Genomic DNA, 19,177 nt, shown 5'->3' with positions numbered 1-19,177 from the left:
AAATATTTTTTTTAATGTTTATTTTGAGAGTGAGAACGCACACATGTGCATGGGCAGGAGTGAGGGGCAGAAAGAGAGGGAGAGAGAATCCCAAATAGGCTCCAAACTGTCAGCCCAGAGCCTGATGCGGGGCTTGATCCCACGACTTTGAGATCATGCATGACCTGAGCCAAAATCAAGAGTTAGATGCTTAGTGACTAAGCCACCCAGGGCCCCCTTAAATATCGTGTTCTAATAATAATGTTATTGTGATTTGTTTGGGATTATGTAAAACTAACAAACCATTATCTTTTAATTATTTAGTATTACCGTTTGGTAACATGGTATATATTTCAATACTTGATATCTCTCAGTAAATATTTACATAGTTCTTATACATCTCACTTTTGTTTTTTGGTTTGGTTACTATCATGAATAGTAGAGATTTTTTTACATGTTTGTTTATTATTGAGAGAGAGCAGGGGAGGGGCAGAGAGAGAGAGAGAGACAGAGCAGTGGGCTCTGTGCTGAGAGTGGAGAGCCGATGCAGGGCTTGGACTCAAGAGCTGTGAGATCATGACCTGAGCTGAAGTTGGACACTTAACTGGCTGAGTCACCCAGGCACCCCAGGGATTTATTTTTTATAGGATTTATGTTTTTTGGTATGATAACGTAGGAAAGATTCCCTTTTGATTTCTCAGTTCACATTTTGTAATTAAATGGAATAGATGTTGCCTGGGTGGCTCAGTCTGTTAAGTGTCAAACTTTGGCTCAGGTCATGATCTCACGGTTCATGGGTTAAAGCCCTGTGTCGGGCTCTGTGCTGACAGCTGGAGCCTGCTTCAGATTCTGTGTCTCCTCTCTCTCTGCTCCTCACCCACTCAAGCTCTGTCTCTCTCAGAAATAAAAAATAAACATCAAAAAATTAACAACAACAAAAAAGGAATAGAAGTGCCTTTTTTTAAAACCCACCCTTTATCCCACCTAACTGTGGTGAGTTTTACATATATATATATATGTTGCTACTCTAATCTTTATTATTTCCTGCCTTCTACTAGGTTTGGACATTGTTTTTCTTTTTCTAGCTTCTTTAGGTATATAAAGTTAAGTTGTTTATTTGAGATTTTTCTTGCTTTTTATTTATTTCCATTGACATAGCATTAATAAAAGATTTCAGTTGTCTCGCTGTGCTTGTGCACAAAACTTTATCTACTTGGTTGTTACTTAAACCAGTCACATTTTGTGGTAGTCTTTTCCTCTTCCTACAAAGTACAAATCATGTCTAAGAAAATTCCTTGTGAAATATACCAACAAAAGGACTCAGAAATAACGGAGTTGCAGAGTACCATTTCTGTAGAACTCTGTTGTATACTTCTGCTTACAGTAAATATATTTGCATTCAGATATTATATATAGTCAACATGGGTAACTTTGAAACTATAATAAAACTTGACAATTACTTATTAATAAACAGTACAGTAGAGCCTATGAATTCAAAAGTAAAATGCCCTTGTCTCTTCTATTTGTGATTACAAATACCTTTTTTCCCTTTTTTTTCTTTTTAAAGGATTTAAATAAACGGTTATCATTGCCTGCAGATATCAGAATACCTGATGGGTATCTTGAAAAGTTGCAGATAAACAGTCCACCATTTGATCAACCAATGAGCCGAAGATCTCGTAGAGCTTCTTTAGTAAGTTTTCAGTCTCCTATACCTATGCCATCCAGTCTCCTTGTTTGATTTTCTGGGTGTAAACACTTTATATTAATTTTTATATTGCTTTTTGAATAACTAAATTTTATTACATTGCCTTTTGGATTTTATCTTTTTCCAATTCTTTAAGGGTTTAAAGATGCATATTGGAATACAGTTTAAGCTATATTCTGTTTTATTTTTAGAAATTTTTTTGATATATGCTAGATGTACAGAATATGTATTATAGAAATATATATTAATATATACTAGATATACAGAACAGTACATAAACCATAATTATATAGCTCAATGTATTTTGCAAAGTTAACATACCTATGTAACCAGTACCTAGATCAATAAAATTCCAAAAATCACAGAAACCCTATCCTGCCACTTCTCTGTTCACTTTCTACTCCTACTTCCTCAACTGTAGCCACATCCCTGCCTCCTAATGCCAAAGATTAGGTTTACCCATGTTTCCCCATATTATGCTCATAGTGTGTTTTAATATCTCAAAAGACTTTTTTTAAATCCTCATTTATGTACACATTCTTACTTTTAAAATGCTTTTAGTTCTGGTTATTCATATTAAATTACGTTTTATACAAATGTATAAAAATGTATGGAAGTTTACGTATATTTTACAATCCACATGGAAGTATACAGTATGTATTTGTTTTTTGATTGGGCTCTTTTGCTCAATGTTCTCATGTATTTATCTAGTTTGTGTGCATAGTTCATTTGTTCTTTTTGTTTCACGGCATTCCATTGTATACTATACTTTATCTAGTCTCCTGTTGATAGACATTTAAACATTTGGGTTGTTTTTTAGTTCTAGGTTATTACCAAATAGTGGTTCTGTTATCACTCTTGTACCTGTATTTTGGTTAATACATGTAGTCATTTCTGTTGGGTACATACTTAGGAGTGGAACTTTTGGAACTGATTGTATGCATATGTTGAGCTATTTTTTTTTTAAGTTTACTTATTTTTGAGAGAGAACACAAGCAAGGGAGGGCAGAGAGGGGGTGGGGGGAGAGGGAGAATCCCAAGCAGGCTCTGCACGGACAGTGTGGAGCCTGACGCAGGGCTCGATCCCACAAACCTTGTAAGGTCACAACCCAAGCTGAAATCAAGAGTCGGATGCTCAACCGACTGAGCCACCCAGGCACCCCTTCAGCTTTCCTAAATACTGTCAAAAGGCTTTCCCAAAGTGTTTGTACCAATTTACACTCCCATCAGTATTTGATAGTTTTGTTTGTTCACTTTAGCCAAGTTTTGATACTCTTTTTAAAAAAATGTTTACTTTTCTGGTCATTGTGTAGTGTTACCCTCTTGTGATTTTATTTTGCATTTCTCTGATGACTAAGCTGAACACCTTTTTAATGTTTATTGGCCATTTATATATGATATATGCCTTCCTTTGTGATTTGACTGCTGAAGTCTGTCATCTCCTTTCTTTTGGGTTTTCTGCCTTTTTAAAAATTGATTTATATAAATTCTTTAGACATTCTTTATCAAGAACCTTTATGAGTTATATGTCTTGCAAATATCTTCCAGGATGTAGCAGTTGACCCTTGCAATAGCCACTGCTCATTGACAGTTCAGCTTTCCCTGTTGCAGTGTCACCTTTGACACAGTTTAGGTGATTGTATATGTAAGGACCTCTTTTGAATAGTTATAGTCCTATAGTAGAGGTATGTATAAAGTGCTGTGGGATAAAAAGAAGAGATAGTAAAATGACTTTGCATTTTATAGGCTTAAAAGGAGATCATACTTGAGCGGCTTCAAAAGGATGGGTAGGAATTTGTCAGGTTGACTTGGTTGGTAGAAGGATATTTTTGTTTTTTTTTGGGGGGGGTTGTTTGTTTATTTTGAAAAAAAAGACTGTGAGGCAGGGGGAGGGTCAGAGAGAGAGAGAGAGAGAGAGAGAGAGAATCCCAAGCAGGCTCTGCACCATCAGTGCAGAGCCTGATGCAGGGCTCGATTTCATGTAGTGTGTGTGAGATCATGACCTGAGCTAAAATCAAGAGTCGGACGCTTTAACAGACTGGGCCACCCAAGCACCCTGGTAGAAGGGTGTTTTAAGCAGAGGAAACTTGATGTACTAAAACCCACAAATATGAATGTAGGTATGTTGGGAAGTTATAACTAATATGAAGGGTATATGTGGAATAATATTAAAGAATAGGGCTTGAAAGGATAGGATAAATCCAGACTGTAAAAAGCTTTGGCTATCAGGCCAAATAAGGAGTCTGAACTTCATTCATCTCATGTGATGGACCTCAGTGGTAGTGATTTAAATAAGGGCTGACATGATCACATTTTTGTTTCTTAAAGTGGCTTCAGGAAAAGTGTAAACGAAGTGGAAGGAGAGAAAGACTAGAGGCAGGATGATGAATTAGGAATTTATTCAAAATTAGGGATGATGTGGCAGTCCTGTGGAAATGGGAAATAGAACCCAGATCCTAGGGACCACGTAGAGAGATAAAATAGAAGCTCTGGTACTCACTTGAACTTTGTGTTTGAGGAAGGGGCAGTTGAAGATTCCTAGGTACTAGCAGTTCTCCTTTTTATATTTTATATCATGGAATTTTTTTTTATACACCAAAAATTTCTCTTTTGGTTACTTATTCTAAAGAATAAAATTAGACTATATATAATATGAACGTATTGTTATTTGACATTCATTCATCGATGCATAATAAAAGTATAGTGCCAACTTGATTTTGGTATAGGTTTATGATCATAGTTTTATATCACTGCCTAAGACGTTTTTATTTAAATGCCTTTACCATTTGGTTGCCTAGTTGAAAATGTTCTTTGGCTATCAATTTTTAGCAAAGATTAGTACTTAGGATACATTTTGGAGTTATTGAATATTCACATTTAGACTAAAGATATGATCTAATCACAACATAATTCTTAAAGCTATTCTTTAAGAGCTATCTTTTTCAGTATACGTGAAATTAAAGAAAACAGTGCCCTCTAATGAATGTTAAGTGATGGAATTTTTATTATGGTTGAGTGTTCCTACTCATCTTCCTTGGTTTTTGATCTAAAATGGCTTATAGATTTCAGTAAATCATGCCAGCTCTATTTGGTTTCTACTAATGCAGCCTTTTCATTATTCATCTACTTTGCTAAAGCATGATTTATTTTGAAGTATATTAGAAAATTATTCTTCAGTACCCTAGGTTTATGTATGAAAGGGAAGGGTTAGGGAATGGATGGAAAGGAGATGGGAAAAGAAGCTATTCTTCACATGTGTTAGAGCTCATGTTTCCATGGATAATATACTCGTTAAAAAATATATTTTCAAGATAAAATATAAAATTTTAACCTTATCTTTCTAAAAGTATAAAACTTTTTCTCATATTCAATAGCAATGTATAACAAATAGAGTAGTAAAAATAACATAAATCCTTGTTTGAGTAGGAATTAAGGAGCAAATCACAATTCATTTCTGAAGAAAGACATACAATAGGGCTAATTGGTTCTTCTTTAAATTCATGATCATCAGTCTCAAATGAACCCTCAGTATTGCTTGGCTGCTCTATACTGCCTTTCTCTGGTTTACTCTTCCCCTGTCACTCTACGCAGATGATTTCAAAGAAGAGAGAAGCTGTTTATCAGAAACCTCCTCATTTTTTGAATAACAAGTGTGCAAATCTGTCTGCACCTCTACTCATTCTATTCTTTCCTTCTTTTAATATAGAGGAGTTTTCCTTCCTATCTCATCTGCTCGGGATGCTTTAAAATATTTGTAATTGCTGAGGCCCCTGGGTGGCTCACTTGGTTGAGCATATATATGACTATTGACTTTGGCTCAGGTCATGATCCCAAGGGTTGTAAGATTGAGCCCTGTGTCAGGCTCTGTGTGGAGCATGGAGTCGGCTTGATATTTTTTCTCAGTCTCTCTCCGTCTCTCTCTCTCTCTCTCTCTGTCTGTCTCTCTCTCTCTCTCTCTGTCTGTCTCTCTCTCTTTGTCTCTCTCTCTCTCTCTTTGTCTCTCTCTCTCTCTTTGTCTCCCTCCCTCTCTCCCTATCTCTCTCTCCCTGCCCTCGCCACTGCTCGTCCTCTCTTTCTCAAAAAAATAAAATTATCATCTCTATACACACATATATTCAGTCTCCCTCTCTTAACTGAATTCTTTCTATTTTTATTTTAGAGTGGTTTTAGACTTATAGAAAAATTTAAAAGGTAATCTAAAGAGTTCCCATATACCACATACCTAGTTACCACTATTATTAACATTTTACATTACTGTAGTGTGTTTGTCACAACCAAGGAAACCAACGTTTGGTACATTACTATTAACTCCACACTTTTTTCATATTTCCCCAGTTTTCAGCTAATGTCCTTTCTTTGTCCCCGTTTCCTATCTAGGACACCACATTACATTTAGTTGTCATATCTCATATTAAGGGTATTGGTTATTGGATTGGTGAAGTGTTACTTAATACTCATTTATGGTTGATTAGAAATGGATGTTCTAACTCAACATATTTTGTTAAACATTAGATTAGTGGAAATCCCATATGCCAATAGTCATGATGCATTAGAGCATTGATGTACTTAGAATGATGGCATGCCCAGTGGAAACTTGTGAGACTGTTATGTGCAGTTTTAGTAGATTGAAAGTCTGTATATGAAAATTTGCCTCATTATATTGAAATTGTAGGTTTTACACATTTACAGAATCTGCTTGTGCCTAACAATGAGTTGGATTCCTCATTCATGGCTTTAGCAATATGTAGCTTATGTAGTCCTTTCTTTTTTATTTCTAATAATAGGTGAGGAAATAGGGTATCAAGTCCTGATGTCTCTCAGAAATAATAAGTATATTATGGAGTGTGAAAGTTAGACTCAAAATCCACTCAAAATTTAACTTACCATTGGCATATTATATACACAATTAAGATACTATCCATACTGATGGTAACAGCAATTTTTGTAAGAAAACTACCAAATAGAATAGAGGTTCACAATCCCTTTTCTGCCCCCCATATTTCTATCAGTAACATCAACTCCATAATTGTTACAAGGAAGGAAATGGGTGTTTGAAAAAATCTCCCTTTGTCCCCAGTGTTTCTTATATATGTTCACTTTTAGGATGACATCTATAAAACTTTTGCATATACTTCACTTGTTTTTAAGTTCAGACTATATTGCTAGCGTGTTAAGACATCTTAAGGACAGCACTTGTAATGAGTACTAGGTGTTATATGTAAGTGATGAGTCACTGAATTCTACACCTGAAATCAATATTAATTAACTAACTAAATTTAAATTAAAAATTGAAATTGAAGAAAAAAAGACATCTTTACAACTGTGATACAGTGATTATGTTGGCAGACCCAGAGTAATCCAGAAATTTCCCATAATGCTCAAATACCACTTCCAGGTTACAGTGAATTATAGGAAGGCTTTTGCAACTTATAGTTCATCTTGGATTTAAAAAAATTTTTCACGTGCTTATGCTCTAAGAGTCATCTGAACAGGAATTTGGGGCTGCCAAAAAGCCAGGTATTCCCTTGAAACAATGAAGTAACAGAAAAAAATATCTTTATTTGTTTGGAAAGTAGAATTAAGGAGGTTTTTATATGTTATTAAAATATGAAACTTACTGTTCCATTTCTTTAGCTATTTTTTTCTTTACAAAACTTGGAAAATAATCTAATGATGGAACTCAGTCTAGATTGTGAACTCATGAAAGCAGGAATAATTTCTGTCATCTTCACTATATCCCCAGTACCTAGCATTGTACTTGGTAAATGTTGAATAAATGAGCTTTGTCCTTTGTCCTCTGAATAATTTCTGTAGGAGAGCATGTCAACAAGCTAGTCATTATATCTATTGTTAATCTTGTCATGTTCAGCAGATAAAAATGCAAGCAAAATTTTCTAAAAATTCCATTTAAAGATTCAGTAACTAATATTTAAATGTAATTAGTAAAGCCTGGGTTGGAAATTATTAAAATGGGCAATGAGGTAAAAACACTTTACTCCGGCATATAATTCACTAGTGTAACTGTGCCTTTTGTCTGAATTCTCTGCCAGCCTGCATGATGAAATTCAGTAATGCTCCTTATCTTATAGATTGATTATTCAAATTTAAATTCAACTTCATAGCATAATTATAGTCTAGTATTTACCTCCTTTTTAAAAAGTAGACTTTCAGCATATGTTAATGATCTCACTAAATGTCATTCTCTGACAAATGACTTTGCTATTATTAACATTTGATCATCTCTTAGTTTATTTCTTATATACTTTATAGGATATAGTAATCTCAGTAACATTTTTATTTTTATAGTCTTGAATTTGTAGTCCACTTATATAATTTTTAAAGCAAATGTCCACATTTTTGTCATAGCCACTGGACCATTGTATATCTGATGTTTTTAGAGAATGCTAGTATTTTAATATAAAAGAATGAATAAAAAAATTTCCCAACTCCTAATAAGAAAAACTTTCTGCCTTGCAGTCATATTTTTCTTTGTGGTTCTCATTATTATAGATGGTATTTTTATTTTTCTCAGAGACATTCATTGTTTTGTTTTTGCTGTTTTCCATTTATCATCAATATGGTTTTTTTCCCCTTCGTTAAAGATATGACACAAGACTTAAAATTCATGGCAAAAGTGCAGTAGTTCCTATTTGTGAGTTTAATGAATTCTAGAGATAGGTGTAAGAAAATAAATACATTCCACCATAGTTTATGTGATGCTGGCAGTTAGCATTTTTTCAGAGGTGTTAAGATCATATCTTAAATAGGCTATAAATAAAACATAACATATGCTAAAAGAGTATTCAGGATCAGGTTCACATGTACCAGGTAGTGGGCTCTTTGCCACATTCTCCCTATTAAAGCTAAAAACTGTATTTGTATTCAGAAAGTGTTACAGTTTTACTGTTTTATTCTGCAAGTTATTGATAATAGGAAGCAAGGACTTAATATCTCTGAGTCATATGGAAGACAATACAGGCATGGATGGTGTATGATGGTTCCAGAATCTCATTTTTTAACTAAAATATTTTGAAAATACCACATAAAAAGTCTTAAAGAGTGCAAAAAGAAGTTTTGCAGTCATCCATTAATACCACCTGTGACCAAAGTTTTAATTAGTTTAGCAAAATTGAATTAAGTACTTTGGACATAAAGTTTTTCTAGTCTTTTAACTTTATATAAATCATAACAAAAGGGCAAAATCAGTGTTAATGTTTATTGTTTTAAAAACAATAAAATTTTTTAAAAAGATAAAAATCTCTTTGAGGGACCTCTTGCTATTTTTGGCCTTTCAGCTTTGGGCAGTTTACCCCTACTGTTCAGAATGGTAAGTGATGTTAAGTCAGACCATCGAGTATCATTTTTGCTTTATTCAGCACCTCTGGAGAAATTGCATATTTGAACCTCCAGAATTGGACTAAATATTTCCTTTCACTGGCTACTCATTTAAGGGCATTAACACCATTCTAGGTGAGAAGCAAACCTTTAGATTATTGCCTTTTTCACTAACTAGAAGGGGTACTAGAAAGCAATTTTAAGAAAATTCTTATTCTCTGTTGTTAACTTTTTCTGTTCTTGCTCTGTCAATCCCTAAGTTTTCATCTCTGTATATTTTTCCTTTTTTCTTAAATCTTTTGTTTTGTTTTGTTTTTAGTTTTTAAATATTTAGTTTCCTTTACATATTTGGGTGTATTCCCTCTACCTCATTTTTTGACTCCGTACAAAAGTGAGGCAAACAAGCTCAGGGTTTAAAAGCAATGGTTTAAAAGAACTCACTTTTAAAGACTTTTGATGTAGTGCAGGGTGTCAGATTTAGACTTACTGCTTCTGGATTAGTTTCCTGATCTATAACGGAGTATAACTTGCAGTTTGCCTTTTTCATTACATTTGGTTAGAAAACCTGAAACAAATAGAATTTTGTTGTTTGCAGGCCTTCCTAGGGAACTTGAAGATTGATGAATGAAAATGTGTCAGAAAATTACTTACTTTGCAATTTTGTTTAAAAAAAACTCATGTAGTTGTCTTTTATAAAAATCTTAGTATCTTAAAATGCCTGTGGTATCTTAAAATCTCAGGGTCTTAAAATAAAACAAAACTTTTTACAGCAGAATGTTAACCATCTATATAAAAAGATGGTTTGGCAGTTTTAATTGTGAACTTTGATGTTTTTGAACCTTTGAATATTCCAACATCGGGTATATTTTAAAACTTGACAGATGTTCAACAATTTACTTATAGTCAGATTTTTCTATTTTAAGACACTCTTTAAAGCAGGAAAGTTTCAGAAATTGAGGAAGGGGGCGCCTGGTTGTTTCAGTGGTAGAGCATATGACTCTTGATCTTGGGGTCATGAGTTGAAGCCCCATGTTGGTTGGGTGTGGAGCTTACCTGAAAAAATAGAAATAAAAATAAAGTGCACCTCAAAAAAAAGAATAACATTTAAAAAAGATACTGAGGAAGCAATGAATTGAAATTTCAGGAATACTAAATTTATAATTGTTTGCTTTCAGTCAGAAATTGGGTTTGGAAAAATGGAAACCTATATCAAATTGGAAAAACTTGGAGAGGTAAGTACATACTTATCTCAAAAATATAAGACATGTTCATTATCTAAACTCCACAATTAGTCCACAGTTTTTACCAACCTGGAAAAAAAAGATGTAAGCACCGATGTCTAAAAGATTATATGTTGTACTGAAAAGGCAACAGAATGTTAGAAGGAAAAAAACCTTCCATTCTTGAAATTATGCCATCAGTTTGAGAGGAAATGAGTATTTTTTATAGCTTGTAATTTTTTATTGCAGCATAAAATGTTGTGCTCTCTTGGTAACAAAATAGGCATCTATTTGTTAGCAGTCTGCTGTCTGAACTGTGATGTGGGAAAATTGCATGAGTTCAGACCTGCGAAGAATCAAAATATTATCTCTAAAGATGAAGACACATGTCATTGAAGGTTAAGGAAATTTGGGGCTAATAAGACTTTGATTTTCTTGAACTTGGTACTAGTGTTGACTAAGTTTGAAGTGGTCTTCTTCCCAGGGTGAGAAAGGGCAAGCCAGAAATAATGGAATTAGCTAATCAGGAAGCCTTAAGAGAGTTTGAGGGCTGTGATAGAAGAAATCCATAGAATATATTTGTTCTTTAAGGGAGAGTGAATGTATAAAAATTCTGGTAAGTCTGAGAACCAATAAAATTTTTCTAATTTAACAATGTGTTAGTACATTTTCAGTTTTCAGTTAATATGCTCAGTTAATTGCCTCCAGTCCACATACCATTACACATAGAGTGCCTTGGATTCTGAAGCTACTGATCCAGTTGTTAATCTATACAAAGTACAAGAAGTAAATTAAATATTCTCCGTATGTTTTCATATTTTGAGGCACTCCATAGGGTTATAAGAATATGGAGGCTCTGCAGATAGTAGTGAAAGTCCTCTTAGCTATAAAAAAAAAAACAACCGATACTAACCATTGTAGAGTTTTCCCTACAAAATGGACTTTAACATACGCTTACAAATTAGGAATTTAATTAGGTCTCTTTATTGTATAGATTCTATAGATAGACTCTTATGATATTTTGATGTGTCTTTCCAAAATATATTTTATAGGGTACATATGCAACAGTATATAAAGGAAGAAGTAAATTGACAGAGAATTTGGTGGCGTTAAAAGAGATCCGGTTGGAACATGAAGAAGGTGCACCCTGCACAGCTATAAGAGAAGGTAAAATTTGATCTTTGTGAACAAAATGTATAAGGGAGTTTACATAGAATTTATATAGGTTTAAAACCAAAGCTGCATACTAAGAGTTCATTTTTTATAAGTAAAAAGAGCTCAGATATAGAAATAGTAGATGACTGGGAGATATATTTAGACCTTAAAAAAGCTGATATTTAATAAAGGCAAATTATTTAACATAATTATATTATTGTATAGCTTATGGTGAAATACTATGAAGTCATTAAAAATTATGGTCATAGGTAAATATTTGACATTGGGAAATGTTATATACTATCTATGGGAAAAAGCAACTATAAATTAGTATATACCGAATGTAAATAGTATGATACCATTTTTTTTAAAAAAGGTTAATTAACTAGGGGGGCCTGGGTGGGTCGGTTAAGCTTCCAACTCTTGGTTTCAGCTCGGGTCACGATGTCATAGTTTGTGAGGTCGAACCCTGCGTTGGGCTCTGCACTGACAGCATGGAGCCTGCTTGGGATTCTCTCTGCCCCTCCCCTGCTCGTGTGCATGGTCTTGCTCTCATGCTCTCTCTCTCTCTCTATAAATAAACATTAAAAGAAAAAAAGGTTAAAAAGGTTCTGTATCTTTAAAAAGACAATCCAGAAAATGGCTTGAAGAAACCGATTAGCAATTTGGAAGGAAAACAACTGGTACCTTCAACTATATCTAGATTTTAGAAGTCTCAGTAAGTTAGTATTTGAGAAAAAAACAGTTATGGAGAATATTATTGTAATATGGAGGACAATTTTAAATATTAAAAATATCACACTCAAAACCATAAAAGAAAAGAAAAAACTGAATTCTATTAAAATTTGTACTACAGGTCCTCTTGGTGAATTATTGTTTTACACTTAAGAGAATCTTAAACTCAATCAGTTCATGTGTTATACTTCAGGTTTTTATAGTCTGGCTACTGCAGACTGAATAATTGACTTTCTTTTCTGTTTTCCAGTTTCACTATTAAAGGATCTAAAACATGCAAATATAGTAACCTTACATGACATTGTTCACACAGATAAATCTTTGACTCTGGTATTTGAATATCTGGTAAGCATTTAACAAAAATTCAGTATTTACTTTTGCTGTAATAAAACATAGGAAATTGAGTGTTTTAACAGTTCTAGGGCATTATTGTTTAATTATCAGTATTTAATTAAATTATGTGTTGTACATTCAATATCTTTACTCAAAAAAAAAACACTTTTAAAAATTAAATACTATTAAGTAAATCATTCATGCCTTCTGGGAAGTATGTGTCACATAGTAAAGCACTATATTTTTTTAGGATAAAGATCTAAAACAGTACATGGATGACTGTGGAAACATCATGAGTATGCACAATGTAAAGGTATGCTTTAGTGTGTCATTTTAAGTTTTGTTTAAATAGCCCTTAGATTTTCCAAACATAGAAAGTAACAGGAATATATAGAAATCATAATTTTAGAGTTTTCAAAACATAAATATGTAGTGTGTGGATACTGCTGCTTGGAATTTCTTTGGGCTGTTTTTCCCCTCCTGCACTGACTTATTCTTGATGTTCTAATGCTGTGTTTTCTACCTACAAGTAAACCAAGGGTATATTCTTAGATCCTCTGAACTTGAGACTCTTCTTTGTCAACTCCAGAGAATTGAAGACCTTCTGTGTTCCACATCCTTTTTTCCACCAAAATCTAGGAATTGCTTTTTTCAGACAATCATTCAGAGCTCTACTGTGCTAATTCCCTTTTCTGAATCATAGCAGATTTTGAAGGCTGAGTAGGAGGTGCAGAAAGTAAAGTACCCAGAGGGTGGGTGATAGAAGCTGGTTTAGGTTATTTTTATAGCACATAATTTGCCAGGGCTATGCAGCACCATTCTCTCTGACACCTCAGAATTTTTATAAAACCACCAATTCCATTGCCTTATTTTAAAGACACTGTCCCAGATCAGGTATTTTTGGTGGATGGGTAGAGGTTGGTTAGTTGTTTTGCCAGAATATCATAATCAACCTATAAGGCTTAGTAGGCCTGTAAGCTTATGAATATATATTTTATATATATTTTTTATTTTAAATCATTTTCTATAACAAATGGATGATTACTATGGGGACAAAGCTTCATTTCACTTTATTTTTAATATTTATTTTCATAGAAATTGTCAGACTGGAAAATAGGTGCTTCAAATAGAATAATAAATTATAAAATTCAGAAAACTACATAAGGAAAGGCTTTGTACTTAAGGATGCGTTTTTTTTTTTCTTTGACTATTCTAAGCCTGTTTTTTGTTTACCACAGCATGCTTACCAAAGTATATCTTATTATTTGTAAGACTAATTTCTGTTTATTTGTTTCTGTAGCTGTTTTTGTACCAAATTCTACGTGGTTTGTCATATTGCCACAGAAGAAAGGTATTGCACCGAGACTTGAAACCACAGAACCTACTCATTAATGAAAAAGGAGAATTAAAGCTAGCAGATTTTGGTATGGAATGTATGAGATATTTATAAATAGTTCTATCTAGGTGGTTAAATTGATAAGAACAACTGTTGACACTGTGTGATTGCTTTTATGTGAGTTTGGAAATTTTCTCTGTAGCCCACGGAGTAAGATATTTGACAAAACTTAGGTGGGTGAGTTATGTTCACGAATGCTAAAAGGCCTGGGTTCTCAGGTGTGGACCCATCTTGAGACCCTTCCAGGGCATCTCCAAAAGTATCTGTCATCAAAATCATATTGTTACTTGCCTTTTCCACTGTGTCAGTATTTGCAGTGATAATCTAAAAGCAGTAAGGAGTAGAGCTGTTAATGCCTTAGTTTAAATCAGGCAGTGGCACCTGATTGTACTTACTAGTCATTGTGTTCTTCACCAGTATATGCTTGTAGGAAAAAAGTGTCAATTCTATATAAAAAGGTGTTTGATGAAGCAGTAAAATTTATTAACTTTATTAAATCTCCAACTTTACATGTCTTTGTAGTATTTTATGTGATGAAATGAGAAGTATACATAAAACATGTTTGTTGTATGTGGAAATACTGTATCTCAAGGAATAGTGCTTGTGTGACTATTTGAATGCAAACTGAACTAACCCTTTTTTTCAAGGAACACCACTTTTACTTGAGAAAAATGACGGACAAAGTATGGGCACTCAGACTTACATATTTGGCAGGTGTTTTTTTTGAAATGAATTGAGCCTATCGTATTTCTTGCCAATGGGAAGGTTTGAGTTTTAAAGCAAAAATTAGATGTTGGAAATTTGGACCTGCCACATTGAGCTTGATATTTTTCTGATACTTAAAGACTTTATTGCTGATGAGATCAGTGGTGACATTAAGAAATATTTTTTGATATGCTAAAGAAATATGTAAATATTTGGAATATCTGTATAACTTAGGGAATCAATATATTCCAGATGACTAATACTTACATGATATTATAGAATCATGCCTGGGTAAAAAGATCCACTTATAGTGGAAGACAGACCAATGAATTTTAATGTAACGAGTATGAGAAGTTTACTAATATGATTTCAGTTACCATCTAATCTTTAAGAAACTAAATCTGATTCAGTATCAAAGAAGAATATGCAGTTTTCAGAAAGGCTATTTAAATGTTCTTCCTCTTTTCAACTTCATTTCTGTGTGAGATCTGGTTCTCTTCATATACTTCAAACAAAGCAACATATCACAACAGATTGAATATAAAAGCAGATGTGAGCATCTAAGAGTCTTCTTTTAAAATAGACTACAGGGGCTCCTGGGTGGCTCAGTTGGTTAAACATCCAACTTTGGCTCAGGTCATGATCTCACAGCTCATGGGCTCGAGGCCAGCGTCAGGTTCTGTGCTGACAGCTCAGAGCCTGGGGCCTACTTCAGATTCTGTGTCTCCCTCTCTCTCTGCCCCTTCCCTACTCACATTCTGTCTCAAAAATAAACATTTAAAAAAGACTACAAAAATAGAAAACAAGGCCATTTGTACTAATTTTTATTTTCCTGTAGAAAAAGATCTTTTTCATAAAAATTCATGTTTAATATATAATGAATGGTGTTTTTAAATGAATACGTTTTAAATTTTCTCAGTTTTTCTAACACGGCAAATATCAATAAATATAATCTATATAAATAAAAGCTCTTTGGGTCTTCAATAATTTTAAATTATAATAAAAAGAGTCCTGAGACTAAAGAGTTTAAATGCCACCTCTGAAAAAGGGTTCTTTAATATGCCTGTCACCATGACTTTGTACTTATTTATATGCTTATTAACTAATTATTGCTTAAATAATAGCTGTTTATCTCTCTCTGTTTAGCTAATCAGTTTTAATGAAATTACATACGCTTTATGCTTCTAGGAAGTAAATTTTGTTATATTAGAGAAACTTTGTATAATAGCTTTCTTGTTTTGATTTTTGATTTTTTTTTTTAATATTCTACATTTTGAGAGTTTCAGTACTCTAATAGAATTTGGTTTTAAAAATCCAGTGCAAGGGTGCAGGGGTGGCTCAGTTAGGCATCTGACTTCAGCTCAGGTCATGATCTCACAGTTTGTGAGTTCGAGCCCCATGTGAGGCTCTGTGCTGACAGCTCAGAGCCTGGAGTCTGCTTCAGATTCCTTGTCCCTCTCTCTCTGCCCCTCCCCTGCTTGTGCTCTCTCTCTCAAAAATAAATAAACATTAAAAAAATTTTTTAAAAAAGTAATAAAAAGCCAGTGCAGTTTTCATAATTAGCATTTATCATTTTTCATAAGTGATTATAGTAGTTTTACTTTTGGAGTATTGCATTAAATTTGACAATTTTAAGTCTCTCAAGTATTGCTTTGTTAACAAAAGATTAAAAATTCACTAAGTGGTGAGTTTGTTCAGGAAATTCCTATGCTTTTACTCATTTAACACTTTGTTGTTTGTTTGAAAGTAGATTGGTATTTGTTTTTACTTCTTTAAAAAGGAAACGGGTAGGTCACATGTGTTTAAATAAGAAATTACAAATTATTCGTATATGCTCACATAGATTATATAGTCTCGGGCACAGTTTTGTTGTTGCTTTCCTTATAATTGTTATTTTCTCTCTCTTTCATTCTTTTTTTGGCCAAAGTGCATTTACTGCTCCTTGTTCCTTAATCCCAAAACGAATAGCAGTGATAGAGAAACCCTGTTTGGCTATTATAAATGCAAAAAAAAAAAAAAAAAAAAAAAAAGGCAAAGGCCATCAAAAACTTACTTTTTGGGGAGAGTGCTTTAAATCTTGCTTCTAACAAAGCAGACCCAGTAAATTATATCTTTTCACAGGTCAGTAAGAAATTCTGATTATTCCATGAGGTAGTACAGTCAATTTTGTCTCTGCTTTTAGTTACTTATTTTTTGTTGGTCAAGTAGTAAATATCCTTCAGGACTGCAAGTGAAGGAGGGTCATACAACTTTGAGTATTGTTTTGTTTTTGTTTTTTTAAATTTATTTAATGTTTATTATTTTTGAGAGAGAGACAGAGTGTGAGTGGAGGAGGGGCAGAGAATGAAAAGGAGACACAGAATCTGAAACAGGCTCCAGGCTCTGAGCTATCAGCACAGAGCCTGACACAGGGCTTGAACTCAGGAATGGCGACATCATGACCTGAGCCAAAGTCAGATGCTTAGCTGACTGAGCCACCCAGGCACCCCGAGTATTTTTTTGTAAATTGTTTGTGATCTCTATGAAAATTCTATCCCTTTTCCTGTGATGGATGAAATTCAGGTGTAGAATGTACTAATACAGACAAACATTTCATTAGTAGTAGAAAATGGCTTGTATAATTATATCATATCACAGTTAACTTGGTTTGGAAGAGATGATTTCATTTCATGCCACTACTGAAATTCTAATTGTGAACCAGGAGACTATTTGAACAAGCACCCCAGTTCAGAATTCTCTCAGGAGCAGGAGAGTAAGGTATTGAGGAAACTATAACTTGCAGTTGCTTTGATGCTATACATACAGGATATAGAATAAACAAACTTGTAGCCCTGTCCTTTGCCCCTAAATAACCCACTATGAATATCAGGAAGAGAAATTAGAAAGTTGCCCCCATCTTGCTAATTACAAAGTTGGTAGGAAAATTATTTGTTGAACTTACTTTACAAAGCTGGATTGGTAGAATAAGACTGCTAGTTAAATAAGATAGTGTCAACATTGTTCCAATTACACCCTTTAGCTGTTGTACTAAACAAAAATAGTATGAGTGCTGCCTAATTATTAAAATTTCTACTTTTATTTGAGTGACTTTATCTAGTTTACTAAAGTGTTGAATTCCTTTTGTTTGAATTCCATTTTTCTTATTTAATGTTTTAATCGAATATATAAAGTTATACATAAATGAGTTATTTGAAATAAACTATATGTTAGAATGAGTTTATATTTCTTCAGCTATCTTTTAAAGTTGCTTCTTAAAGTTATTAGAATTTGGAGGCTTAGAGAAGTAAAAACAACTCCGTGCCAGTGGCTCAAGGGATAAAGTTGTGAACTCTTGCCTTTGTTTCTCGATAATCAGTGAATTCCACTTTAAATTGGAAAGGAATGACATTTACATTAGTTAATAATCTAATACATTAATTAATATCCAAAGGCAGCGTGGTCCATCTTACTTAAAACTGTCCTTATATATAACTTAAGGTACACAGCAGCAGTGTAATTTATTCCAAGAAAACGAAGGTTGGTATAGCAAATGAAAATTGGACTTGGGTTTAAAAAAGTAACAAAAGCCTAAAAGGTAAAACTGTTTATCCTTGTGTCATTGACCTGTTTTGTGTTAATTTTAAGTTCAGCTTGGAAATAATTTTGGCATCATGATTCATAGAAGAAAAGTATCTTAAGTTTAGATTAACCCATCAGATTATCAGATGCCTTCACATTCATAAAAGCAAGCATAGGCTCTGATTGTGGAATTGTTATTAATTACATAAGGATTTGCTGACCCAAGACTATTCACACTCAAGAAAAATTCTTAAAACTGATTTTGTTAAATTTCAAGAAACTACAGAGTAGCAGTTATCTTGGACATCCTTGTGACTGGAGTCATGGTGAGGCTATGGGCTGGGGAATATGTTACAGCCATTTCTTAATTGTTTTCTTTTCCCCGTGAAGGGCTAGCCAGAGCCAAGTCAGTTCCCACAAAGACCTACTCAAATGAAGTCGTCACACTGTGGTACCGGCCGCCTGATGTGCTTCTTGGTTCCTCAGAGTACTCAACACAGATTGACATGTGGTAAATATATGCACATGTTGTTGCCATTTATAATTTTGAAAGAATATAGCCATTGGTACAGGGCGTACTGATAGATATCTGACTTATAAGAGGATATTATTTTAAAGAGCCACAATATAAGCAACAATTAAAGAGTTCTATCTAACACATGAGGGGTGCCTGGGTGGCTCAGTCAGTTAAGCACCTGACTCTTGATTTTGGCTCAGGTCATGATCTCATGGTTTTATCTGTCTCTCAGATAAAAAACAACAACAAAAAACCCATCTCTGATCATTTGTTTCTCCCTATCTCTGCTACCTGCTACCTACGACATAATAAGCATTCAATCACTATTAGCTATTGTTAGTGTTATTCTTCAAGGGACGTGCAGAGGAGAGTTGGACATTTTAAGGGTCATGGAGCAATGGATACAGCAAGATGGAAGTTGAGACAAATAAGATAAATGTTAACAAATCAGTTGGAGCTGAAAAAAATATGTGCAGGAGGTTTTCCATCAGGCTAATACAAAATTCTCCAGAAAGGCAATCTTAAGGAAAAGATAA

At 33.7% G+C, this 19,177-nt stretch overlaps 1 protein-coding gene across 7 annotated transcripts in view; it reads left to right on the top strand.

Moving 5' to 3' along the window:
- The window catches only part of CDK17 (cyclin dependent kinase 17), a 110,674-nt gene that overhangs the window by 82,953 nt on the left and 8,544 nt on the right, over nt 1-19,177 (top strand). For all 7 annotated transcript variants that reach the window (XM_023257340.2, XM_023257341.2, XM_045062189.1 and 4 more), the window contains 7 exons: nt 1,547-1,672; nt 10,198-10,254; nt 11,295-11,409; nt 12,383-12,477; nt 12,716-12,778; nt 13,766-13,889; nt 18,515-18,635. In XM_023257340.2, the coding sequence (XP_023113108.1) occupies nt 1,547-1,672; nt 10,198-10,254; nt 11,295-11,409; nt 12,383-12,477; nt 12,716-12,778; nt 13,766-13,889; nt 18,515-18,635 (701 nt within the window). The remainder of the gene's footprint in view (nt 1-1,546; nt 1,673-10,197; nt 10,255-11,294; nt 11,410-12,382; nt 12,478-12,715; nt 12,779-13,765; nt 13,890-18,514; nt 18,636-19,177) is intronic.

The sequence above is a fragment of the Felis catus genome, chromosome B4 (assembly GCF_018350175.1).
Source record: "Felis catus isolate Fca126 chromosome B4, F.catus_Fca126_mat1.0, whole genome shotgun sequence".
Classification (NCBI taxonomy): Eukaryota; Metazoa; Chordata; class Mammalia; order Carnivora; family Felidae; genus Felis; species Felis catus.
This window is presented reverse-complemented; position numbering and strand designations above follow the sequence as displayed.